General features: G+C 53.3%; 1 protein-coding gene across 1 annotated transcript in view; it reads left to right on the top strand.

Annotated features, from left to right (window-relative positions):
* Positions 1-27,661, top strand: part of KIRREL2 (kirre like nephrin family adhesion molecule 2) — a 52,497-nt gene that overhangs the window by 6,820 nt on the left and 18,016 nt on the right. Inside the window, exons 2-6 of the mRNA XM_086929993.1 lie at positions 24,323-24,472; positions 25,033-25,182; positions 25,820-25,977; positions 26,206-26,356; positions 27,406-27,511. Coding sequence (XP_086786119.1) covers positions 24,323-24,472; positions 25,033-25,182; positions 25,820-25,977; positions 26,206-26,356; positions 27,406-27,511 — 715 coding nt within the window. The remainder of the gene's footprint in view (positions 1-24,322; positions 24,473-25,032; positions 25,183-25,819; positions 25,978-26,205; positions 26,357-27,405; positions 27,512-27,661) is intronic.

Raw genomic sequence — 27,661 nt, 5'->3', positions numbered from 1 at the left:
AATCGGACACAATGCTCCAGATGAGAAGTCACGAATCAGACTCACTCAGAAGTCAAGAATCGGACACAATGCTCCAGATGAGAAGTCAAGAATTGAACACAATTCTCCACATGAGAAGTCAAGAATCAGACACAATGCCCCAGATGAGAAGTCACGAATCAGACACAATCAGAAGTCAAGAATTGGACACAATGCTCCAGATGAGAAGTCAAGAATCGGACACAATGCTCTAGCTGAGAAGTCAAGAATCGGACACAATGCTCCAGATGAGAAGTCAAGAATCGGACACAATGCTCTAGATGAGAAGTCACGAATCGGACACAATGCTCCAGATCAGAAGTCAAGAATCGAACACAATCAGAAGTCAAGAATCGGACACAATGCTCCAGATGAGAAGTCAAGAATCGGACACAATTCTCTAGATGAGAAGTCACGAATCGAACACAATGCTCCAGATGAGAAGTCCCTAATTGGACACAATCAGAAGTCAAGAATCGGACACAATGCTCCAGATGAGAAGTCAAGAATCGGACACAATGCTCCAGATGAGAAGTCAAGAATCGGACACAATGCTCTAGATGAGAAGTCACGAATCGGACACAATGCTCCAGATGAGAAGTCACGAATCGGACACAATGCTCCAGATGAGAAGTCAAGAATCGGACACAATGCTCTAGATGAGAAGTCACGAATCGGACACAATGCTCTAGATGAGAAGTCACGAATCGGACACAATGCTCCAGATGAGAAGTCAAGAATTGGACACAATCAGAAGTCAAGAATCGGATACAATGCTCTAGATGAGAAGTCACGAATCGGACACAATGCTCCAGATGAGAAGTCACGAATCGGACACAATGCTCCAGATGAGAAGTCAAGAATCGGACACAATGCTCTAGATGAGAAGTCACAAATCGGGCACAATGCTCCAGATGAGAAGTCAAGAAAAGGACACAATGCTCCAGATGAGAAGTCAAGAATCGGACACAATGCTGTAGATGAGGAGTCACGAATCGGACACAATGCTCCAGATGAGAAGTCAAGAATCTGACACAATGCTCCAGATGAGAAGTCAAGAATCGGACACAATGCTCTAGATGAGAAGTCACGAATCGGACACAATGCTCCAGATGAGAAGTCAAGAATCGGACACAATGCTCCAGATGAGAAGTCAAGAATCGGACACAATGCTCTAGATGAGAAGTCACAAATCGGACAAAATGCTCCAGATGAGAAGTCATGAATCGGACACAATCAGAAGTCAAGAATCGGACACAATGCTCCAGATGAGAAGTCAAAAATCGGACACAATTCTCTAGATGGGAAGTCACGAATCGAACACAATGCTCCAGATGAGAAGTCCATAATTGGACACAATCAGAAGTCAAGAATCGGACACAATGCTCCAGATGAGAAGTCAAGAATCTGACACAATGCTCCAGATGAGAAGTCAAAAATCGGACACAATGCTCTAGATGAGAAGTCACGAATCAGACACAATGCTCCAGATGAGAAGTCATGAATCGGACACAATGCTCCAGATGAGAAGTCAAGAATCGGACACAATGCTCTAGATGAGAAGTCACGAATCAGACACAATGCTCTAGATGAGAAGTCACGAATCGGACACAATGCTCCAGATGAGAAGTCAATAATCGGACACAATCAGAAGTCAAGAATTGGACACAATGCTCTAGATGAGAAGTCACGAATCGGACACAATCAGAAGTCAAGAATCGGACACAATGCTCTAACTGAGAAGTCACGAATCGGACACAATCAGAAGTCAAGAATCGGACACAATGCTCTAGATGAGAAGTCACGAATCGGACACAATCAGAAGTCAAGAATCGGACACAATGCTCTAGATGAGAAGTCACGAATCGGACACAATCAGAAGTCAAGAATTGGACACAATGCTCTAGATGAGAAGTCACGAATCGGACACAATCGGAAGTCAAGAATCGGACACAATGCTCCAGATGAGAAGTCACGAATCGGACACAATCAGAAGTCAAGAATCGGACACAATGCTCCAGATGAGAAGTCAAGAATCGGACACAATGCTCCAGATGAGAAGTCAAGAATCGGACAAAATGCTCTAGATGAGAAGTCACGAATCGGACACAATCAGAAGTCAAGAATCGGACACAATGCTCTAGATGAGAAGTCACGAATCGGACACAATGCTCCAGATGAGAAGTCAAGAATCGGACACAATGCTCTAGATGAGAAGTCAAGAATCGGACACAATGCTCCAGATGAGAAGTCATGAATCGGACACAATCAGAAGTCAAGAATCAGACACAATGCTCTAGATGAGAATTCAATAATCGGACACAATGCTCCAGATGAGAAGTCAAGAATCGGACATAATGCTCTAGATGAGAATTCAATAATCGGACACAATGATCCAAATAAGGTCTCTAGAAATTGACACAGCTGCCATTATAAGGCCTACAGAACTAGACACAATACCGTAGATGTGTGCAGTAACACCCCACTCCTGTTGTTTCCACTTTCTGTGCATCTATGTGGGCGCACCGCCCTTTGGGTCCTTGGAAACCTTGAAGTCATTGTATTGGACAATCCAACCTCACAATCCAATCTCACATTCCTGACCCCCAATGCTTTTTAGGTCCCCCGGTTACCTGTGACCTAGATACATCTCTTTCTTGCTTTGCCACCTCTCTGGTCTTTGACAGGCCACCAATCCTGGTCTTCAACTGTGCCAACCAGGTGCCCTTCTTAGCCAGGCTCAAGTAGGTAAAGACAGTGCCGGACTGGAGAAGCAAAAGAAATCCTGGCAAAAGTGCTCAAACCAGCCAAGCTCCCTTCATTCCCCCCCCTCCCCCAACCTTTCCATCCATCCAATCTCTCTCCCCTTTTTCTTCTGTCCCTCGCTGAGATGGCTCTCTCTCTACCTTCCGCCCCCCTCTCTCTCTCTCTCTTGAAGCCTCGCCAGCCTGCTGCAATTAATCTTGGGGGAAAGTATTAGCTGCAGCAGTGGCATCGGGCTTCGGCCGTGGAAATGCCCGGTGGAATAGGAGGCCTGTCCGGCCCTGGGCCCGGCACTGCTCCCCTGCTCTATGAAAAGAGAAGTATTCGTCACAGCCTCGCCTTTAATCCAGGGCGCCATCGATATCGGAGGCGGCGCCTCGCGAGGATCATTACTTGCGCTGTTTGCTGCTGACACTGGCCCCATTAGGCCCCCGTAAGGGTCCGGGGAGCTGTAAGGAGCGCTGGAGCCCGGTGGGAGATTTATCAGCCGCGCGCTCCGTACTTACAGGCACACCGGTAAATCTGACGTGAAGAGATTGAATTCTGTCGGGGCCAGAATAGGCCCGGGCTTGGCACAGGGAGAGCGAAGCTCTGCATTAATAAACCTTCTGTGCAGGAGGGTCAGACTACCACCTTCCACACACAGAGTACTGGAGGCATGTGGTCCTTCCACACACACAGTAGTGGAGGTTTGTGGTCCTTCCACACACACAGTAGTGGAGGCATGTGGTCCTTCCACACACACAGTAGTGGAGGTTTGTGGTCCTTCCACACACACAGTAGTGGAGGTTTGTGGTCCTTCCACACACACAGTAGTGGAGGCATGTGGTCCTTCCACACACACAGTAGTGGAGGTTTGTGGTCCTTCCACACACACAGTAGTGGAGGTTTGTGGTCCTTGGAGGTTTGTGGTCCTTCCACACACACAGTAGTGGAGGTTTGTGGTCCTTCCACACACACAGTAGTGGAGGTTTGTGGTTCTTTCACACAGAGTACTGGATGTATGTGGTCGTCCCTCTCGCACACTACAGGAGGTATTTGGTTCATCCACACACAGAAGTTATGCCCCTGGCGCTTGGCCCCTAGTCCATCCAAGGAGAGAGATGGCAGTAGATGGCCCCTGGACTGGACCATCCACACACAGTGTTGGTGTTCCGTGGCCCTTCCACACACAGTGCTTGGTCCCTGGTCCATCCACGCCCAGTGTTGGCGGTCTGTCAATCTTCCACACAAAGTGCTTGGTCCCTGGTTCATCCACACACAGTGTTGGTGTTCCGTGGCCCTTCCACACACAGTGCTTGGTCCCTGGTCCATCCACGCACAGTGTTGGCGGTTTGTCAATCTTCCACACACAGTGCTTGGTCCCTGGTTCATCCACGCACAGTGTTGGTGCTCTGTGGCCCTTCTACACACAGTGCTTGGTCCCTGGTCCATCCACGCACAGTGTTGGCGGTCTGTCAATCTTCCACACACAGTGCTTGGTCCCTGGTTCATCCACGCACAGTGTTGGCGGTCTGTCAATCTTCCATACACAGCCCTTGGCCCCTAGTCCATCCACGCACAGTGCTGGCGGTCTGTGACCCTACTACACACAGTGTTGGCGGTCTGTGGCCCTTACACACACAGAGCTTGGCCCCTGGACCAGCCATGCACAGTGTTGGCGGTCTGTCAATCTTCCACACACAGCCCCTGGCGCTGGCGCTGGCGGTCTGTGGCCCTTCCACACACAGCCCCTGGCCCCTAGTCCATCCACCCACAGTGTCGGCGGTCTGTGGCCCTTCCACACACAGCCCCTGGCCCCTAGTCCATCCACCCACAGTGTTGGCAGTCTGTGGCCCTTCTACACACAGTGCTTGGTCCCTTGTCCATACACGCACAGTGCTGGCAGTCTGTAACCCTACTACACACAGAGTTGGCGGTCTGTGGCCCTTCTACACACAGAGCGTGGCCCCTGGACCAGCCATGCACAGTGTTGGCGCTCTATGGCCCATCTACACACAGCCCTTGGCCCCTAGTCCATCCACGCTCAGCGCTGGCGGTCTGTGACCCTCCCTGAGACCATCTCCCCAGACCCCCATCCATCAGCTTTCTTTATCGGCCCTGTCAGCAGAGTATGCTGTTTCCCAGCTTCGAGCTGTCAACAGGCGCTGCGGCCTGTGAGGGAATGGGGGAGAGTGTGAGGAGCGCCCCTTGATCTCAGCAGGTGCGGGGGCCTCTGCTTCCTCCCCGCCCCAGTCCGCACATCAAACGCGGGGCTCGCAGCTGTGAGCTCTCCGTCTTGTCTCCGTACTCCGGAAGCAGCTCACTCGAAGGGGCTGGGGCGGAGAGCGGAGCGGCGAGGGGCACCGGGCAGGAGGTGGGGTACACAGAGCCTGTGGGAGGAAGCCTGGGGCAGAGAGCGGGGCAGGGAGTGGGGTACACAGAGCCTGTGGAAGGAAGCCTGGGGCAGAGAGTGGGGTACACAGAGCCTGTGGAAGGAAGCCTGGGGCAGGGAGTGGGGTACACAGAGCCTGTGAAAGGAAGCCTGGGGCAGGGAGTGGGGTACACAGAGCCTGTGGAAGGAAGCCTGGGGCAGGGAGTGGGGTACACAGAGCCTGTGGAAGGAAGCCTGGGGCAGGGAGTGGGGTACACAGTGCCTGTGGAAGGAAGCCTGGGGCAGGGAGTGGGGTACACAGAGCCTGTGGAAGGAAGCCTGGGGCAGGGAGTGGGGTACACAGAGCCTGTGGAAGGAAGCCTGGGGCAGAGAGTGGGGTACACAGAGCCTGTGGAAGGAAGCCTGAGGGGCGGGGGGCAGAGAGCAGGGAAGGGAGTGGGGTACACAGAGCCTGTGGAAGGAAGCCTGGTGCAGAGAGCGGGGCAGGGAGTGGGGTACACAGAGCCTGTGGGAGGGTGCCTGGGGCAGAGAGCAGGGCAGGGAGTGGGGTACACAGAGCCTGTGGAAGGAAGCCTGGGGCAGAGAGCGGGGCAGGGAGTGGGTTACGCAGAGCCTGTGGGAGGAAGCCTGGGGCAGAGAGCTGGGCAGGGAGTGGGGTACACAGAGCCTGTGGGAGGGTGCCTGGGGCAGAGAGCGGGGCAGGGAGTGGGGTACACAGAGCCTGTGGGAGGAAGCCTGGGGCAGAGAGCGGGGCAGGGAGTGGGGTACACAGAGCCTGTGGAAGGAAGCCTGGGGCAGGGAGTGGGGTACACAGAGCCTGTGGAAGGAAGCCTGGGGCAGAGAGTGGGGTACACAGAGCCTGTGGAAGGAAGCCTGGGGCAGGGAGTGGGTTACACAGAGCCTGTGGAAGGAAGCCTGGGGCAGGGAGTGGGGTACACAGAGCCTGTGGAAGGAAGCCTAGGGCAGAGAGTGGGGTACACAGAGCCTGTGGAAGGAAGCCTGAGGGGCGGGGGGCAGAGAGCAGGGAAGGGAGTGGGGTACACAGAGCCTGTGGAAGGAAGCCTGGGGCAGAGAGCGGGGCAGGGAGTGGGGTACACAGAGCCTGTGGGAGGGTGCCTGGGGCAGACAGCAGGGCAGGGAGTGGGGTACACAGAGCCTGTGGAAGGAAGCCTGGGGCAGAGAGCGGGGCAGGGAGTGGGGTACACAGAGCCTGTGGAAGGAAGCCTGGGGCAGGGAGTGGGGTACACAGAGCCTGTGGAAGGAAGCCTGGGGCAGGGAGTGGGTTACACAGAGCCTGTGGAAGGAAGCTTGGGGCAGGGAGTGGGGTACACAGAGCCTGTGGAAGGAAGCCTGGGGCAGAGAGTGGGGTACACAGAGCCTGTGGAAGGAAGCCTGAGGGGCGGGGGGCAGAGAGCAGGGAAGGGAGTGGGGTACACAGAGCCTGTGGAAGGAAGCCTGGGGCAGAGAGCGGGGCAGGGAGTGGGGTACACAGAGCCTGTGGGAGGGTGCCTGGGGCAGACAGCAGGGCAGGGAGTGGGGTATACAGAGCCTGTGGAAGGAAGCCTGGGACAGAGAGCGGGGCAGGGAGTGGGTTACGCAGAGCCTGTGGGAGGAAGCCTGGGGCAGAGAGCAGGGCAGGGAGTGGGGTACACAGAGCCTGTGGGAGGGTGCCTGGGGCAGAGAGCTGGGCAGGGAGTGGGGTACACAGAGCCTGTGGGAGGGTGCCTGGGGCAGAGAGCGGGGCAGGGAGTGGGTTACGCAGAGCCTGTGGGAGGAAGCCTGGGGCAGAGAGCAGGGCAGGGAGTGGGGTACACAGAGCCTGTGGGAGGGTGCCTGGGGCAGAGAGCTGGGCAGGGAGTGGGGTACACAGAGCCTGTGGAAGGAAGCCTGGGGCAGAGAGCTGGGCAGGGAGTGGGGTACACAGAGCCTGTGGGAGGAAGCCTGGGGCAGAGAGCTGGGCAGGGAGTGGGGTACGCAGAGCCTGTGGGAGGAAGCCTGGGGCAGAGAGCAGGGCAGGGAGTGGGGTACACAGAGCCTGTGGGAGGGTGCTTGGGGCAGAGAGCGGGGCAGGGAGTGGGGTACACAGAGCCTGTGGGAGGGTGCCTGGGGCAGAGAGCTGGGCAGGGAGTGGGGTACACAGAGCCTGTGGGAGGGTCCCTGGGGCAGAGAGCGGGGGAGGGAGTGGGTTACGCAGAGCCTGTGGGAGGAAGCCTGGGGCAGAGAGCAGGGCAGGGAGTGGGGTACACAGAGCCTGTGGGAGGGTGCCTGGGGCAGAGAGCTGGGCAGGGAGTGGGGTACACAGAGCCTGTGGGAGGGTGCCTGGGGCAGAGAGCGGGGCTGGGAGTGGGGTACACAGAGCCTGTGGAAGGAAGCCTGGGGCAGAGAGCGGGGCAGGGAGTGGGGTACACAGAGCCTGTGGAAGAAAGCCTGGGGCAGAGAGCAGGGCAGGGAGTGGGGTACACAGAGCCTGTGGGAGAAAGCCTGGGGCAGAGAGCAGGGAGTGGGGTACACAGAGCCTGTGGGAGGAAGCCTGGGGCAGAGAGCGGGGCAGGGAGTGGGGTACACAGAGCCTGTGGAAGGAAGCCTGGGGCAGAGAGCGGGGCAGGGAGTGGGGTACACAGAGCCTGTGGGAGGGTGCCTGGGGAAGAGAGCGGGGCAGGGAGTGGGGTGCACAGAGCCTGTGGGAGGGTGCCTGGTGATGAGAGCTGGGTTAGGTACGAGGCTATCTGCAGACAGCGCCCGTGGGCACAGACGAGCATAAATTGGAGATGAGGGCAGAGAGCCTTGTGCGGGGTGGAAGCCGAGTCTGAAGGGCAGGAGAGGCATTGGGCTGAGGCAAAAACGGACAGATAAACAAGGACCAGGACAAACCGAGGCGCAGAGGGCTATCAGGAGTGAGGGGGGTCTGGGTGTGTGTGGGGGGGGGGGAGTACTAGGGACAGGAGCTAGTAGGAAGGGAGACGTATGGGTTTTGGGGGTCTGGAGGGTGGAGGGACAGGGTGCAGAGAGGCCGGGGGCAGAGATTCTAAGAGCCAGAGGCTCGAGCCACAGAGATATGGGAATGAGAGGCTGGGGGCAGAGACTGGCGGTAGGGCATTTTGGGGCAGAATGTGTGTCGAGGTACCAACGTTTTTTGTGCATACACTAACGTATTTTGTGTATAAATCGAGATTACAGTACCAAAGTTTTTTGTGTATAAATAGAGATTAATGTTTTAGATATCACTTTTATTCTCAATGTTTTTCAAATAATATTTTAATAGATATTTTCATTCCCCCCCTTTCCCTTTTTCCCTCTACTCACTTTCCCAATCATCAGTAATACGTTTTTATTAATTTAACTTTACAATATTTATTGTGTTTTTCTTATATATTGTTTTTCCCAATGTTTGCTTCAAAATTTTCCTTCAATTAACTTTAAACTTTAAAAAAAGAATGTGTGTAGAGGAAAGAGGAAGAGAAACTGGGGGTCGGGTGGGGGGGTGTGCACAGGGGAGCTGCAGTACTGGGCAGTCAAGGGGGAGGCTGGGGACCTGGTACACTAGCAGACAGGGGAGCCCCCACCCCCACACTCTGTCCTGTTCGGTACTCTGGGCCGGTGGCCCCCGCCCCCTCCAGTCCAGCCACATACCCAAAATACGCTGCTGGAGAAAGAAAACTTTTTTTGTGGTTGCGGTTTTAGGGAACAATCGGTCTTCTGTTTCATGCAGACCTTCAAAAGGCAACCTTGTTTTAGACTTGCAGTGAAAAAAAGATAAGAAAACAGTTTAATCTGGCTGTTGACATTCCTGATGGAGTGAAGGGCAAAGGTCACAGGGGGGGCTCTCCAAGTGCAGGATGAGCTTACCTGGGAACTGTCAGCGGGTGACCCCTGGAGTCTGGGGGTCAGAGCCGGTGTTCCCAGGGTCCACACATGTCTGTTCTCGGCCTCTGGTCGCCGCCCTGCCCCCAGAGTGGCGACCCTGGCTGAAGGGATCACTTCACCTCAGTAAGGTGATACCCAGCTAAGAGCCCACATCTCCAAACACAGCAGGCACTCACTCCAGCGCTACCTCTCCGCCCTACGAGCCGCCTGCGCGCACCTCACCTCAGACAGAGGCGGGCGAGCCACTGAAAGCTCGAGCCAAACTCGAGCCCGAAGCCTAACTCTGGGCTGGCTCAGCTGGGGGTTCTGATGAAACCGCGAGCCCATCTCGAGCCGAGAGTTCATGTGGCTTCTGCCTGCCACCATCCCAGAGATGCCGACTTTGGTACTGTGGAACCAGGTTCGAATTTCAGCGTCGTCTCAGCATACTGTGATCCTGGGCACATCAGTGATTCGCCTCGTGCCCAAATGAAAGTGACATTAACATAACATAACAGGTGTATTTGTAAAGCGCCCGTTCACCACTACAGGTATCTTGGTGCTGAATAACAGATGTTTGTTGTTACCCAACTCAATTGTACTCATTTTATCTGCCTTAGATTGATGAAAGGCTGAGTGGACCCGCCAGGATTTGAACCTGTGACCATGAGGTCAAACACAGGCTCCTGTAGTAGGTGCATTAGTCCACTGAGCCACCAGACCCATTGTGTGGTGTAAAGCTTCCTCGCAGCCCTGCGAGCTGTCTGCAGCCACCTACCCAGAGGTGCAGCTTAACACTGCAAGAACTTGATAGAAGCAACTTCACAGAGCCGCCTGCAGCGCACCTCTCCTCAGAGGTGTAGCTAAACCCTGGAGGAACGTGCTAGAGGCTACCTCACCAAGCCAACTGCAGCAGCCTCGCCTCCGATATCTCAGGAGCTTCACACAGAGGCATAGCAAGTGCTTCACTGCCAGAGTCATGAGTTGTAAAAATAACTGTAATGGGGTGGAGTGGGTACATTTCAACCCCGATCTCGGTGCCAATGGGCCTGCTGCTCCACTGATGAGTGTGCATACCTTTTATGACCAGGTGTCCTGAGACAGTCGAGATCCCTACGACAGATCCTAAGCATGCATGCGTTGTTACAGTCATGCCTGAACCCTACACAGGCCAGCTGGTCTTGGGTGCCACAGACAGACTGAAGGGTCTTATAAGAGACCTCCTATATCTCAGACCCTACAGGCGCCTTGGCCCTACACAACAGCCGTAGAGGTTCATTACATATTAGACAGGAGACCACTCTCCAGGAGCAGACAAGCTCAGGCCTTGCAATTCTGGAACCATCCATTAGTTGCCTAGGCCGCAACTAGCAGTGCCACCTCGCAAATCCACACGCTTGCAGCCACATGCATCATTGTAGGAATTTGCGATTCCTAAATTGCGAAAATTAAGGAATCGCAATTTAGGAATTGCAAATTCCTATGTATCAAGAAATCGCAAACGTTTTTGCGATTTCTTAATTTTCCTTATTTGCGATTCCTTTATTGCGAATCGCAAATAAGGAATCGCTTTACATTGATTCCACTGGGCCTAGAGGCCCATAGGAATCAATGGGAAGGCATTCTCATTTTGCGAATTCGCAATTAAGGAATCGCAATATAAGAATGCTCTTTCAAGGGTGCAGGGGTGGCTCCGAAGGACCCCCCCTGCACCTCTGAAATGTCACGTAAGTACATTTTACTCATACACATGTCACAAGGGCATGTGTGTGTAAAATGTAAGTTTCAAAAATGCATTTATTTGCATTTTTGAAACTTTTCGCAAATTATCATGAAGGTGTACTTCATGATAATTTTTCCCTTTAAAATTGCGAATTCGCAAATTGAAATTAATCATGCATAGCATTTAAGAAATCACAAAATTTGCTATTTCTTAAATACTATCACAATTTGAGAAATCGCAAAAAATTACGATTTTTTAAATTGCGATAAATGAAAAATAAATGATGCATCCCAAAAAGTGATTTTGGAATCGCAAACAGCCGAATTTTGCGATTCGCACCGTTTGCGATTCCAAAATCGCTTGATGCAGGACCTTATAGTTTTTCTCAGGTGCCACGTGCTAAAGGTCCCACATAACTCAGATCCTACAGGTCTAAAGGGCCTTGGATAGCAGGGTTGTCAATCAAACCCTACACATTCGGTCAGTATACTGTAGAGTGGTCCCACAGACCCTCCAGGTTCAGGGCACACAGCGTTCACATGGCTCGTTCAGGATCAGGGTGGATTAGGTAGCAGAACTATCTTTCAAGTTACAGCAGATTCTTAAATTTCGTGAGGCAGCATGCAGTAGAGCGATGTCTAATCTATCGGCATGGCCACTGGAATTATGCGACAGGAGCAGGCCAAATTATGTGACAGGGTGCAGTAAATTATGCAGCAAGAAAAGGCAAATTATGTGGCATCATTTTGTAATAGTATTACTACATTAATTCATCACGTTTAAACTTAGTAACACTGTCTGGGCATTGGTTGCACGTCTTTGGTACCAGTTTAACACCAAAATATAACAGTAAGCAACAGAAAAGTGACCAGTCCAGTTTTCTAGAGGGCCTTCCATGGCACGGCAACACGTACTGCTGCAGTTTTAGTAACTTTTGGACCATTTGAGCTAGAAAACATTTTTTTTTGTTAAAATCTGCAGGTTATGGGGCAGATGATGGGTTATGTGGCAAATTCTGCAAATCTATAATTATGTGAAAATCGCCGGCCGAACCATCGCATAATTCCAGAGTCCCTGCCTCTAGGCCCAGGTCTTACAGATCTCTTAGCTGGTAGTGGCTGGATGGCCATCAGCACACTTTACACACTCAAGGGCCTTAGACAACATTGCTATCCCCCATCAAGCCAAGACATGCTGGCAGCTATAATCACAGGCTCAAGAGAGGTGATCAACAACAGACCTCCTGCTCAGTGTACAGGCTGAGTGCTAGGACAGGAAGGCTGTTCTCTGCCCTTACAGGCTCTGGAATGTTTAATAGCAGAACTGTCCCTCATACAAGGGATTTGCTGGGGCAGCCGGCTGCTCCCCAGATCCTGTAGTGTAGGCGGAGGGGGCTTTGCCAGCAGAGCTACCCTCCAGATGAGTTGATTGATTGAAGATTTGCACACATTTTATTGACTTAAACTACTGCACTTTATACTTATGAAGTATGCAAATGGCAGAGCTGTGTTCACCTCTACAGAGACACTAGGCCCTGAAACCTTTCTTAAAATATGCTGACAGTGACACATTTTAGGGGGTGCCTTTCAGGTCTCACAAGGCACTCTTTCAAAGTTGGCCCTGGAGTCACTTTTGAAAATGCTCTCCCACTCTGTCGAAAGTCACCACCCAAAGATCACTTTTGGGGGCGTATCTACCATTGGTGCAGCAGGTGTAGTGGCACCGGGGGCCCAGAGTCCAGAGGGCCCATTGAATTCTGATACTTGCTGTATTTTACTTCCCGAACAGCAGTCACACGGGGCATTTTCCTTGCTTGCTCCAGGCCCTGTGGCATCTTTGCTAGGCGACTGGAGCAATGATAAGCAAGACCAGTAGACCGCCTTGGAGAGGGGCGGAGATGCGTGGAGGGTCCAAGGAGGGGGACAGTCCAGGGAGGGAGCAGAGGAGTCTAAGTGGGGACCAGGCCCCAAGTGGACGTCAGAGTCCAGGGAGGGTGGCATGGGTCTAGGTGATGGCAGGGGCCCAGGAAAGGGGCACATTACAGGAAAGAGGGTGGGGGTCACCTTCCAACGTGGAAGGGTCTTAGTTATGTCCAGGAGGGGAGAGTCCTAGGACGGGTGTCTTGCCCCCGGAGGGGGATAGTCCAGTTGCGGCCCAGAGGGAGTTCCGTGGGGCAGAAAGGTGGGGAGGGGCAGGGTGGGGGGTAGTAAACACCGGAATAGGGATGATTGGAGGTAAGTAAACAATTAAATAAATAAAATGATTTTCGTAGCTCGCGCTGCATCGCAGGAGGGGAGGCCTAGGGTGGGTGCTGTGTCCCAGATTGTGACTGGGCCCTTGGAAGGAGAGACCGGCGCCCGGGTACAGTCACCCCTGTCCTGATAACCCTATCACCTCTGCTGATAGGGCCGGGGCTGGCGCCAGCCGCTCGGCTCGAGGATAATAAGGTGTTTGCTTTGAATCCAGAAGTGGGGAGGAAGAGAGGGGTATTGAAGTAATAGGAAGTATTTCAGGAGCGCGGGGCGCACGCACATGCGCAGAGTGTGCCCCGAGTGACCTCGGTTATCCGGGCACGGCCTCCTTGCCCCCTTCACGGTGAACTTGGCACGACGAGGCGCCTTATTAATCCCCAGCCTAGTTGTTATTTTATTTATTTATTTAATGCGATTTAATATAGCGCAAACATTACCTCAAGGTGTCAGAGCGCTTTACAAAAGAACCAGTTGCGTTACATAAGAACTTTAAATTATATTAGATACATAGTTAGTCGAAGATGCCACTTTTCTCCTCACCCTGCATTGTATGCCCGGGCAAGGATGGCATGGCCTGGTGGGCATCAGCGATTCTGCACAGGAAGCGAGAGGTACTTAATGAAAGGTCACACATGGCGTCAGCGGCAGCACGAAAGGAATGGCTGATGTGACTCCTTGTTTTAGAGAGACCTGTCCCCCGTGCCTTCCACAGCCCTCAGCTTCCTGCTTTCACAAGCCCCAGCCCCTGAGCTGGGAGTGGGAGTCTATTAAAATGCCCGAGCCTGGCTGTTTTTTCTGCCCCCCTCCGCTTCTCTTGTGTTCCCTCTGTTTTCTCTTCCTCTGCACCCCCCACCCTGACCCCCGACCCTCTTGAAAAGTTAATCCCCTGGCTCAGTTAGGAGTTTATTGGGTAAACTCCCCAACAATGGGGACAAAGGCCGGGCTTCATTGGATTGGAATTAGAGGGTTTTAGTGGGCTGATAAGGGGCAGAAACAGACAGTGAGCAGAGAGAAGAAAGGGGGCTCTTTCATGCTGCAAATCCCCCTCCAGCCCTGAGCCGAGAGCTGGAAGCAGAGGCACAGAGGGCTGACAAAGGGAGCTGTGCACATGAGCGAACACTGCAGGCTCAGCACTGGCACAGGGCCCAGCCTCGGGCACTCAGCACTAACACCAGGAAAACTGCAACGACCACTGTGGGACCAGGGGCACAGCCTGGGCAGGCAGGGGTACAGACTGGGTACAGACCAGGGACAGGCACAGAGGGCTGCCAAAGGAAGCTGTGCACATGAGCGAGCAGTGCAGGCTCAGCACTGGCACAGGGCCCAGCCTCGGGCACTAGCACCATGAGAGCACTGTGGGTCCAGGGGCACAGCCTGGGCAGGCAGGGGTACAGACTGGGTACAGACCAGGGACAGGCACAGAGGGCTGCCAAAGGGAGCTGTGCACATGAGCGAGCAGTGCAGGCTCAGCACTGGCACAGGGCCCATCCTTGGCACTCATCACTAGCACCAGGAGAAGTGCAACGACCACTGTGGGACCAGGGGCACAGCCTGGGCAAGCAGGGGTACAGACCAGGGACAGGCACAGAGGGCTGACAAAGGGAGCTGTGCACATGAGCGAGCAGTGCAGGCTCAGCACTGGCACAGGGCCCAGCCTCGGGCACTAGCACCATGAGAGCACTGTGGGTCCAGGGGCACAGCCTGGGCAAGCAGGGGTACAGACTGGGTACAGACCAGGGACAGGCACAGAGGGCTGACAAAGGGAGCGGTGCACACGAGTGAGCAGTGCAGGCTCAGCACTGGCACAGGGCCCAGCCCCGGGCACTCAGCACTAGCACCATGAGAGCACTGTGGGTCCAGGGGCACAGCCTGGGCAAGCAGGGGTACAGACTGGGTACAGACCAGGGACAGGCACAGAGGGCTGACAAAGGGAGCGGTGCACACGAGTGAGCAGTGCTGGCTCAGCACTGGCACAGGGCCCAGCCTCGGGCACTCAGCACTAGCACCATGAGAGCACTGTGGGTCCAGGGGCACAGGCTGGTGCAAGCAGGGGGTAGGGACTTGGCCCCGGGGTAGCAGGGGGTACAGGTTTGGCCCCGGGGTAGCAGGGGGTAGAGACTTGGCCCCGGGGTAGCAGGGGGTAGAGACTTGGCCCCGGGGTAGCAGGGGGTAGAGACTTGGCCCCGGGGTAGCAGGGGGTACAGACTTGGCCCCGGGGTAGCAGGGGGTAGAGACTTGGCCCCGGGGTAGCAGGGGGTAGAGACTTGGCCCCGGGGTAGCAGGGAGTACAGACTTGGTCCCGGGGTAGCAGGGGGTACAGGCTTGGCCCCGGGGTAGCAGATGGTACAAACTTGGCCCCGGGGTAGCATGGGGTACAGGCTTGGCCCCGGGGTAGCAGGGGGTACAGACTTGGCCCCGGGGTAGCAGGGGGTACATGCTTGGCCCCGGGGTAGCAGGGGGTACAGGCTTGGCCCCAGGGTAGCAGGGGGTACAGACTTGGCCCCGGGGTAGCAGGGGGTACAGACTTGACCCCGGGGTAGCAGGGGGTAGAGACTTGGCCCCAGGGTAGCAGGGGGTAGAGACTTGGCCCCGGGGTAGCAGGGGGTAGAGACTTGGCCCCGGGGTAGCAGGGAGTACAGACTTGGTCCCGGGGTAGCAGGGGGTACAAACTTGGCCCCGGGGTAGCATGGGGTACAGGCTTGGCCCCGGGGTAGCAGGGGGTACAGACTTGGCCCCGGGGTAGCAGGGGGTACATGCTTGGCCCCGGGGTAGCAGGGGGTACAGGCTTGGCCCCAGGGTAGCAGGGGGTACAGACTTGGCCCTGGGGTAGCAGGGGGTACAGGCTTGGCCCCAGGGTAGCAGGGGGTACAGACTTGGCCCTGGGGTAGCAGGGGGTACAGGCTTGGCCCCGGGGTAGCAGGGGGTACAAACTTGGCCCCGGGGTAGCATGGGGTACAGGCTTGGCCCCGGGGTAGCAGGGGGTACAGACTTGGCCCCGGGGTAGCAGGGGGTACATGCTTGGCCCCGGGGTAGCAGGGGGTACAGGCTTGGCCCCAGGGTAGCAGGGGGTACAGACTTGGCCCTGGGGTAGCAGGGGGTACAGGCTTGGCCCCAGGGTAGCAGGGGGTACAGACTTGGCCCTGGGGTAGCAGGGGGTACAGGCTTGGCCCCGGGGTAGCAGGGGGTACGGACTTGGCCCCGGGGTAGCAGGGGGTACAGGCTTGGCCCCGGGGTAGCAGGGTACAGACATCGGTCGGGGATGTGCCTATCTATCAGTGAGGATGCAGTCAGTGGAGCGGGGGTTGGAGGGGGCCGCGTCTCCTGTCACCTTCGGCTGCGGTGTCCAGGGGGCGTTGCCGCATTCTGCTCACAGTCCATTTGTGATAAAGAGATTCCCGCGCGCTCGGCTGGGCAGAGCAGGCGTGAAACCGACTGGTAAAAAGGCACAAATGGACTCCTGGAGCCGGGCCATATGGTGCGGTTCTCAGCATTAACTCTTTCCGCTTAACACATCACAGGGCGCTGGGGGGGCCGAGCCGGCCCTGGGCTCCAGGAGGGAGAAGGAGCTGTGTGTGGCCAGCGATGGGGCAGCAAACTAGAAGAAATGTCAGTCCGTGTGGGTCAGTGCGGGAAGAGAGCGAGTGAAGGGACATTGTGTGATGAAGAGAGCGATATCTGCTTGCGGGTCAGTGCTGGGGTAGCAGAGAGAGAGGTGTGTGTAGGTGAGTGCTGGGGTAGCAGGGAGAGAGAGAGAGAGGTGTGTGTAGGTGAGTGCTGGGGTAGCAGGGAGAGAGAGAGAGGTGTGTGTATGTGAGTGCTGGGGTAGCAGGGAGAGAGAGAGAGGTGTGTGTAGGTGAGTGCTGGGGTAGCCGGGAGGGAGATCTGATTCTGGGTGAGCGTTGTTGGAGGGACATGGTTGGTGCATCGTGTCGCTGCTTAGCTGTGTGAAGGAGGGGCAGTGTGCAGCAGCGCTGCTCGGGGGTTCTGTGTTGTTTGGGGCTCCCTGGGTGGGGTAGCAGGCTGGGGGTTAGATGTGGGGTGCTGCAGGTTATAATGGAGTTGCTTCTTTCCCTTCAAGGGCACTTGGGTGTTTCTGTTTATTGTTGGTCTGACTTTGAGGCCTAGGGAGCAGAGGTGCAAAGTGACTCTTTTTAGGGGGGTGAAGGGCTATGCCCAAGCTTTGCCGTCCTGTGGGGCTCTTCACGGCCTACTGGAGCAGTGGGTTGCCGGGGCGGGGTGTGTGGGCCCCACAAACACAACTGCCCCTGCCCTGAGCTTTCACTGCCCCCTCGCACGCCCGAAGGCCCATGAAAGCCGGGAGTCTAGTGAAAGCGCCCCCAGAGTGTAACAAGGAGCACAAAGCCCGGGAGGGCAGAGAGAAAGGGATTAGCAGCGAGAAGCAGCTTTTAAAAATCTGTTAAAGCCACATTGGCGGACGGAGAGTCGGCTTAAGAGAGGAGGGAGATGGGGGGATCAAGGCCCCCGTCCAGGCCTGCTCCCAGAGAGAGAGGCATGCAGGTGAAGTGCCCCCCCTCCCTCCTCAAAAGAGCTTATTAAATATCTTCTCAATGCTGCGGGCAGACCTAATCTTCGCAAATCCCATCTGTGTGTGTGTGTTTGTGTATTGAGGACCGAACGGGGTGTGGCCTGCCCCCTAACCCCCGCGGAGCGGCATGTTTGTTTTCTTCAATACACAAGCACAGTGTGGCGTTTTACAGGGAAACACACAAAGCGGGGCAACAACAACACAACCAAACAGTATGAAGACAAAGGAAGAGCAGGCTCTGTCGTGTACAGAGCCGAGGCGCTGCTGTCGCGTTGCCCATAAGAGCAGGCTCTGTCGTGTACAGAGCCCAGGCGCTGTTGTCGCGTTGCCCATAAGAGCAGGATCTGTCGTGCACAGAGCCGAGGCGCTGCTGTCGCGTTGCCTATCAGAGCAGGCCATGTCGTGTACAGAGCCGAGGCGCTGCTGTCGCGTTGCCCATAAGAGCAGGATCTGTCGTGCACAGAGCCGAGGCGCTGCTGTCGCGTTGCCTATCAGAGCAGGCCATGTCGTGTACAGAGCCGAGGCGCTGCTGTCGCGTTGCCCATAAGAGCAGGATCTGTCGTGCACAGAGCCGAGGCGCTGCTGTCGCGTTGCCTATCAGAGCAGGCCATGTCGTGTACAGAGCCGAGGCGCTGCTGTCGCGTTGCCCATAAGAGCAGGCTCTGTCGTGTACAGAGCCGAGGCGCTGTTGTCGCGTTGCCCATAAGAGCAGGATCTGTCGTGCACAGAGCCGAGGCGCTGCTGTCGCGTTGCCTATCAGAGCAGGCCATGTCGTGTACAGAGCCGAGGCGCTGCTGTCGCGTTGCCCATAAGAGCAGGATCTGTCGTGCACAGAGCCGAGGCGCTGCTGTCGCGTTGCCTATCAGAGCAGGCCATGTCGTGTACAGAGCCGAGGCGCTGCTGTCGCGTTGCCCATAAGAGCAGGATCTGTCGTGCACAGAGCCGAGGCGCTGCTGTCGCGTTGCCTATCAGAGCAGGCCATGTCGTGTACAGAGCCGAGGCGCTGCTGTCGCGTTGCCCATAAGAGCAGGATCTGTCGTGTACAGAGCCGAGGCGCTGTTGTCGCGTTGCCCATAAGAGCAGGATCTGTCGTGTACAGAGCCGAGGCGCTGCTGTCGCGTTGCCCATAAGAGCAGGCTCTGTCGTGTACAGAGCCGAGGCGCTGTTGTCGCGTTGCCCATAAGAGCAGGATCTGTCGTGCACAGAGCCGAGGCGCTGCTGTCGCGTTGCCTATCAGAGCAGGCCATGTCGTGTACAGAGCCGAGGCGCTGCTGTCGCGTTGCCCATAAGAGCAGGCTCTGTCGTGTACAGAGCCGAGGCGCTGTTGTCGCGTTGCCCATAAGAGCAGGCTCTGTCGTATACAGAGCCGAGGCCTTGAGCTAACTTCTCTCTAAGTCACTCTGTCTCCTCCCTTTTTTTCCCCCTCTCTTGTCACACTTTCTCGATTTCTTTCCCAAACTCTCTAGTTCCCTCTTTTATTTGTCCACTCTGTTATTTCTCTGTCTAAACCCCTTTCTTCGCCATCTTTCCTTTCTCCCCTTTCGTTATCTCTTTGTTCTTCCTCACAGTTGTTTCTTTTTTTTTTTTTTTTGCCTCTACCTTGTTTTCTCCGTTTGTGTTTACACCACCTCTCCACTTTTCCCTCCCTTGTTCTACTTCCACAGCCCCGCTGCTTCTTTTATTGCCCAGAGTTTGTCTTCCCCCCGGATCTCTCCTTTGAAACCCCCTCCCCGCTTTGTTTGCCGGCCTCATTGTGCCCCATGCCATCAGCAGCCTGCTCACGGCCTTTGGGGGTCACCCCCTCTGTCGTGCCGGATAATTGGGCGAGCACAAAGCCCGCACTGAAGAGGCGGCAACTCCATAAAGCGCCCATTCATGGCGGACCCCCTTGTCTCCCGTCCCCAGGGGAGGGGCCGCCGCATTCAATCGCAATTAGAAAACGATTTATTTGGGATTCTGTGGAATGAAAAGAGCCCGCTCCGTCTCCGCGGGCCGCGCCCCCCCAGCCCTGCCACAACCGTATGTTCCACCTCTCACCACTGACAGCTTTTCTCACCGCCCGCTGGAGTGGCCTTGGCAGTGGGTGGCGTGGGGGGGACGGCGGCCTGCACCAGCGGGCAACCGATGCCGACTCCGGCCGGTAGAGAGACCTGCATCCGGCCCGGCAGGAGAAGCTACAACTAACGGTGGTACGGCCTGCTGTCAAATGAAATGAAATACCGGTATTTTATAAAGCACGAACAATTACCCGCAAAGGTGTCAAGGTGCCGGGGGCCCTCGGTAAGATTAAGCGAGCTATTGCCCAGAGCCACCGGGGATCGAACCGTGAGCCCCAGTGTACCACACGTCTTCTACATTAGGACTGTGGTGGTGCGGCCTGCACTGGGACTGGTTGTGCGGCCTCCATTGGGACTGGTGGTGGGGCTTGCACCGGGACTGGTGGTGCGGCCTCCATTGGGACTGGTTGTGCGGCCTCCATTGGGACTGGTGGGGCGGCCTGCACTGGGATTGGTGGTGCGGCCTGCACTGGGACTAGTGGGGCGGCCTGCACTGGGACTGGTGGGCGGCCTGCACTGGAACCGGTGATGCGGCCTGCACTGGGACCGGTGGTGCGGCCTGCACTGGGGCTGGTGGGGCGGCCTGCACTGGGACCGGCAATGTGGCCTCCATTGGGACTGGTGGCGTGGCCTGCACTGGAACCGGTGATGCGGCCTGCACTGGGATCGGTGGTGCGGCCTGCATTGGGACTGGTGGGGGGGGCCTCCATTGGGACTGGTGGTGGGGCTTGCACTGGGACTGGTGGTGCGGCCTGCACTGGGATTGGTGGTGCGGCCTGCACTGGGACTGGTGGGCGGCCTGCACTGGGACTGGTGGGCGGCCTGCACTGGGACTGGTGGGCGGCCTGCACTGGAACCGGTGATGGGGCCTGCACTGGGACCGGTGGTGTGGCCTCCATTGGGACTGGTGGGGCGGCCTCCATTGGGACTAGTGGGGCGGCTTGCACTGGGACTGGTGGTGCGGCCTGCACTGGGATTGGTGGTGCGGCCTGCACTGGAACCGGTGATGCGGCCTGCACTGGGGCTGGTGGGGCGGCCTGCACTGGGACCGGTGGGGCGGCCTGCACTGGGACCGGTGGTGTGGCCTCCATTGGGACTGGTGGAGCGGCCTGCACTGGGACCGGTGGTGCGGCCTGAACTGGGACTGGTTGTGCAGACTACAGTGGTGAGATGTATGCATTCTACACTGTGACTCCTGGCCCCCCTTTATCATGGACGAGCTGGGCCCTGGTCCAGGGTGCCAATATTATGCGGGCGCGTGGACCTGTGTGCATTGAAGTTATGCCGGCAACAAGCCCTTCTCATCTTGCTCCAGTCTTGTCCCCGTCTGTTCGTGTCTGTCTAATTTGCCAGTATAAAGTGGTTTCAGTCTTTCATTATCCTATGGCATGCAATGTTTTTAACATCTCTCTAACCTCCGCCCATGCCCTCCTCGCTTAATCTACTGACCCACATCAGCAAAACCCTCCTCTGCAGTAAGCTAGTGGTGATTTAGGTGACTTGGGGAAGGTCCGGTGATGTTTGTGTTCAGGGGCCAGGCCCTGTCACCCAGTCTGACCAGTCAACACAAAATGGACTCCCTGCTGCCTCATTCCATTCACTACCATCAGCACAGGCACCACATTTTCCTCCGCCCTGGGTGCTATCTTAGCAATGGCTGGCTCTGCTGGGACTGACAGTAAAGCCTAAACAGGGCCTGGAGGGTGTGGCCTACAATGTATTTGTTTATAAAGTTTTATATAGCACTAGCATGGCCTGTGAGGCTATCAGAGCACTTTACAAATGCTCATAAAACAAGAGTACAAGAAAGCAAACAACAACCTAATCAAGAGCGGTACAGACTGTGTAAGTTCACAAACTGAGGAAGGTACATCCCAGGACAATAGACATGGTCCAACAATCTAGTAATAATCATGGGTGTAGATCTTGAGTCAAGTTGTATGACCAAGAGCAAAAATGTGTTCATAAGTAATATTTTAACTTCTTTTTTGAAAGATGCAGTTGAGGGGATCAGTCTGATTTCAGGCGGCAGGGAGTGACACATTCTCGAGGCAGTCCCCAAGAAAGCTCTGTTGCAAGTTTACATTTTATGGACTATCTGTGCTGTCATCTGGTGCTTCCATAGGATCTGCATCCACCAGGGAATTGTCGCTTTTGTGCCAAACCTTGGGGTGTTGTAATGGAACGGGAAGCGTGGCCTACACTGCGGGTAGTACGAAGTCTACATTAGGTCAGGTACTGCAGCCTACACTGGTGAGCAGTGTGCATCTTACCCTGGTGCTGCTTGATTGCATGCTCTACTGGAGTTGTTAGCCCAGTGTACCCAACAGGAAGTGGGTCTTGTGCCAGGATTGGTAGTGTAGCCTAGACCCATACTGGTAGTGCAGCCATGACCTGTTGAACTGTCAAAGGAGAGATTCACTAGGGATTTTAGGTAAATTGTGCGCAGGTGAAATTCAGAAGGGATGTCAGATGAATGGTGCGCAGGAGGGCTCCACAGGGGATGTCCTGACCTGAGAAAATCTACTATGTGTTTATATGTATATAGAGATAACTCTAATCACTAGTATATGCAGTAGACCTTTGTACTCTCTACCATTCCTATGTGACTCCTAGAGTATATATACATTTGTATCCCTTCCCTATGTATATAGAGATAACTCTAATCACTAGTATATGCAGTAGACCTTTCTACTCTCTACCATTCCTATGTGACTCTTAGAGTATATCCATTCGTATCCCTTCCTTGTGTATATAGAGATAACTCTAATCACGAGTATATGCAGTAGACCTCTCTACTCTCTACCATTCCCATGTGACTCTTAGAGTATATCCATTCATATCCCTTCCTTATGTATATAGAGATAACTCTAATCACTAGTATATGCAGTAGACCTTTGTACTCTCTACCATTCCCATGTGACTCTTAGAGTATATCCATTTGTATCCCTTCCTTATGTATATAGAGATAACTCTAATCACTACGATATGCAGTAGACCTTTGTACTCTCTACCATTCCTATGTGACTCTTAGAGTATATCCATTCGTATCCCTTCCTTATGTATATAGAGATAACTCTAATCACGAGTATATGCAGTAGACCTTTCTACTCTTTACCATTTCCATGTGACTCTTAGAGTATATCCATTCATATCCCTTCCTTATGTATATAGAGATAACTCTAATCACTAGTATATGCAGTAGACCTTTGTACTCTCTACCATTCATATGTGACTCTTAGAGTATATCCATTTGTATCCCTTCCTTATGTATATAGAGATAACTCTAATCACTACTATATGCAGTAGACCTTTGTACTCTCTACCATTCCTATGTGACTCTTAGAGTATATCCATTCGTATCCCTTCCTTATGTATATAGAGATAACTCTAATCACGAGTATATGCAGTAGACCTTTCTACTCTTTACCATTTCCATGTGACTCTTAGAGTATATCCATTCATATCCCTTCCTTATGTATATAGAGATAACTCTAATCACTAGTATATGCAGTAGACCTTTGTACTCTCTACCATTCATATGTGACTCTTAGAGTATATCCATTTGTATCCCTTCCTTATGTATATAGAGATAACTCTAATCACTAGTATATGCAGTAGACCTTTGTACTCTCTACCATTCCTATGTGACTCTTAGAGTATATCCATTCATATCCCTTCCTTATGTATATAGAGATAACTCTAATCACGAGTATATGCAGTAGACCTTTCTACTCTTTACCATTTCCATGTGACTCTTAGAGTATATCCATTCATATCCCTTCCTTATGTATATAGAGATAACTCTAATCACTAGTATATGCAGTAGACCTTTGTACTCTCTACCATTCATATGTGACTCTTAGAGTATATCCATTTGTATCCCTTCCTTATGTATATAGAGATAACTCTAATCACTAGTATATGCAGTAGACCTTCCTACTCTCTACCATTCCTATGTGACTCTTAGAGTATATCCATTCGTATCCCTTCCTTGTGTATATAGAGATAACTCTAATCACAAGTATATGCAGTAGACCTTTCTACTCTTTACCATTTCCATGTGACTCTTAGAGTATATCCATTCATATCCCTTCCTTATGTATATAGAGATAACTCTAATCACTAGTATATGCAGTAGACCTTTGTACTCTCTACCATTCATATGTGACTCTTAGAGTATATCCATTTGTATCCCTTCCTTATGTATATAGAGATAACTCTAATCACTAGTATAAGCAGTAGACCTTTGTACTCTCTACCATTCCTATGTGACTCTTAGAGTATATCCATTTGTATCTCTTCCTTGAGTGACTTTACTATTTGTACATTTTCCATTTTTCTTTTAGTTTGTATCTCTTCCTTGTGTGACTTTACATCTTGTACATTTGCAATTTTTTTCTGTTTGTATCTTTTATGTAACACATGTAATCCTAAGTCCTTATGTTTTGCAACTGGTTCTTATGTAAAGCGCTCTGATACCTTCGGGTAAAGTTCGCGCTATATAAAATCACATTAGATAAAACATTTAAAAAAAAAGGTTGGGCAGGAGTCCTCCGCAAGGGATGTCAGACAAGTAGTGCACAGGGGATGTCAGAAGTATTGCCCAGGGGGCTCCATGAGGGATGGCGGATGAATTGTGTGCAGGATAGCTCCACAAAGGATGTCCTACTAACAGTGTAGATATGGGCTCGTCAAGGTCTGTCCGCAATATACTAACACGCACCTTCCTCTTCTTCCCACCAGGTCACACAGCTCACTTCTCCCAGCAGCCAATGGATCAGGTTATCATCGCTGGCCAATCAGCGACCCTGGCGTGCGTGGTGGTCGGGTATCGAGGCATGGTGCAGTGGACTAAGGATGGCCTGGCACTGGGCGGAGAACGAGACCTGCCAGGTAAGGGATCACCATATTGTGGCATTCATAGCCCCAGGAGGCAGACCAGTGAAGTGTTGTTGAGAAGGTGCTGAGAGAGAGAGGGTAGTAGTGTGCCAGCCAGGTGAGATACACAAACTCTTTTTGACCACTAAATATAGGAAGTAGTGGTTCAAAATGGGTTCACTGGAAAGTAACAAAAAGGGAAATGTGGCAGAGGCAATGTCATAGGCTTTACGTAGCAACTATTAGGATTTGGAGGTACAAAGAGTGTGATAGAGGGTTTGACCTGTAAAGAGGGCGATGTGGGATGTGGCAGAAGAAATGATCATTCTAAGCACGACACCCACACCATCTGTGCCCCACAGACAAAGGGATGAAGGCGCAAATGTAGAATGATAGCTGACAGACAGGGGTGATGCAGCTGGCATATGTGGCATGAGGAGGTTATGTAACTACTTGCAGCAGACGATGAGGTGGATCTGAAACAGGAAAGTAGCACGTCTGGTACAGACTGGCACACAGTGGCACCTGGATTATGCCTCTGCCATCTAATCAACATGTTCTGCTTGCTCCCTTAGGTTGGTCTCGATATTCCATCGTTGGTGACCCATCTTCAGGAGAACACAATTTACGCGTTGATGGCGCAGAGCTCGCGGACGACGCTGTGTACGAGTGCCAGGCAACACAGGCAGCACTGAGATCCCACCGGGCGAAGCTGACCGTGCTCAGTGAGTAACACTTCTACGCTATTCCATCAGTGCAGTGCACGGCATAGGGCTGTATGGCTGCACCACAAGGGTGCCAGGCATCTGAGACACATCCAGCGCTGAGCTGGGCTTGCTCACTGAGTGATAACTTTAGCCTTTCCAGGAGGGTGCTGGGGCCACCAGAGTCCTTAAACTCTGAAAGAGCTTTGCTAGGCACATGGCTATGCAGTGAATACACAGGGCACCACAGGCTTACTGAGGGGGTTGTTAAAATGTTAATAACAAGGGCTTTGACCGTAGATTAGAGCAGTGAAGAAGATATGCCTGGTGGGATGTTTACGCTTCCGGGGTCTATAACACTGAGTGAGCACTGCTGGATGAACCCCTCACTTCACCTACAGCACTGCGAGTACTCCTGCACTGCACCCACATTATAGGCAGCAGCTATGGCACTGAGATGGGTGTAGAATCCTATGGCGCTGGTGGAAACTCTTACTTCTGGAGGGCTCCCCCTCTGAGCAGTCACTGCTGGAGAAAGTTTACACTGCTCAGACCTATCGACCTTAAATGTTCTCCGAATGTGGTGGGTGGGCCCTATCATATGTGTCATGCCAAGAGTAGGGTGTAATACATGCCTGACTGTCTCCCACGTTTTTAGTTCCCCCAGAGGACCCTGAGATCGAGGAAGGCCCCATTCTGAAGCTGAAGGCTAACATGCCCTACAACTTGACATGTCGGGCTCTGGGCGCCAAACCTGCGGCTGAGATTACCTGGTACCGGGACGGCGAGCTGCAGGACAACGCTATGTACTCCAAGGTAAGTCTCGAACTGCCCTCCACAGGTGGGTGGAGAGGCTGTGTGCGGAGGAGAGGGTGTGTGGCAGCTCAGCCAATACACACCAGTCTCTCCCTGTCTCTGTCTGTCTGTCTGTCTCTTTCCACTGAGTGACACCATCTTCTATCGGACTTACCCTAGTCTCACGTACACTTCTCTCCACCATGACGGGGACCATTCCCTACTAACCCTGCTCTTCTTGCCCCCCAGTCTCTGATGGACGACGGTCGGCGGGAGAGTTCGGTCAGCATGCTGCTCATCACCCCGACCCACCGGGACATGGGCCGCACCTACTCCTGCCATGTCTCCAACCCGGCCAATCCGGTCGGCAAGCGGGTCTCTGCAACCCTGAACGTGCAATGTGAGTACTCGGTCAACTACCAGGCCACAGCCTTGGAGTGTCTCAAAGAAGAGGCTTGAGATTTTAGAAACAGATGTCTTAAATGCTCTTTTATAGCTGGCATCTGCAGTGGACTCCCTGTGAAAGAGTGACCTCGTGGTTCTAAGTTGCTAGGACATCACAGTTCCTCTGTTTTATAAACCTTTCATTATGAGGCTTGCAGTCCATGTCAGATCATCGTGCACAAAGACTACCGGTCCCAGAATGCCCTTGTTTATAATATGAAGGCCAGGACTCGAAATGTGATATCTTTGCAACATGAAGCCATTTGGTCTCCTCAACCAGTGAGAGAGGGGGCATTGCAGCGGTGGCAGGTGGACCAATGAGTGTGTGGCGCAGTCATCAAGAGCCTGGTAGCCATGGCTGCTTCTCCACAGGGACTTGGGCTACATGCTGAAATGTGTTGTTCCTGTAAGAGCAGGAAGTGACGCACCAGTTTGGGCTACACTGTTTCTCTTTGGCCTTGCCTAAAGTCATTTACATATGGTGGGTTCCTATCTTGCACAGGAAAGCAAATAACAATAGAACGAGAGCCACCCAGATGAGTCTTCAAAGTTTGAGGCATACTCAAGCACTTCTATTCAATCTATTTTTCGTATTTCTCTTTAATGCGCACTAATTGCTCAGGTCTGCCCACATGTAGATCTCATTTAAATGTTGCTAAAGGGGCCTAAGATGTTCTTCATTGCTAAGACCCACCGAGCAGACATTCACCAGCTTGTTCAAAAAAGGCAGGGCCACATTTTTAGGATAGATATTTCAGTGAGGTGGTGCTAAACAGGCGTAAATACGAAGGAATAGAATGCTAGGTCCCAGTAGCAATTTTTAGTGGGTAACATTGATTCAAGTTTTTCCACCCCTCACTTTTATGCTGTTATTTGGATTTGGGGCGAGGAACAGGTTTTGCAGTCCTCCTTGTTGTGGTTTTAAGGTCCAGAGGGGGAGTCTGGGAGATTTCTAGGACCATCTGAGATTTCAGGAAAGAGCTGACACCGAGTTTCCTCTTCCAGACCCTCCCACCGTTACCCTGTCAGCGTCTCCGCAGACGGTTCTAGAAGGGGCGAAGGTTTCCTTTCTCTGCACGGCGACATCGAACCCGGAAGTGACGGGATACAGGTAGGAAATATGCAGAGAGTGTGAGGGAAAAGGGGTTATGAGTTTCTAAATCGTGTTTCTTGCCTTCAAGCTCACACCTCATCTACGTTGTTGTTTATCCCCAGATTATGGCCATTCTGGATAATTACTGCTTATGTGACATTGTCGTCA

Source organism: Lissotriton vulgaris, chromosome 7 (genome assembly GCF_964263255.1).
Source record: "Lissotriton vulgaris chromosome 7, aLisVul1.2, whole genome shotgun sequence".
In the NCBI taxonomy this organism is placed as follows: domain Eukaryota; kingdom Metazoa; phylum Chordata; class Amphibia; order Caudata; family Salamandridae; genus Lissotriton; species Lissotriton vulgaris.
This window is presented reverse-complemented; position numbering and strand designations above follow the sequence as displayed.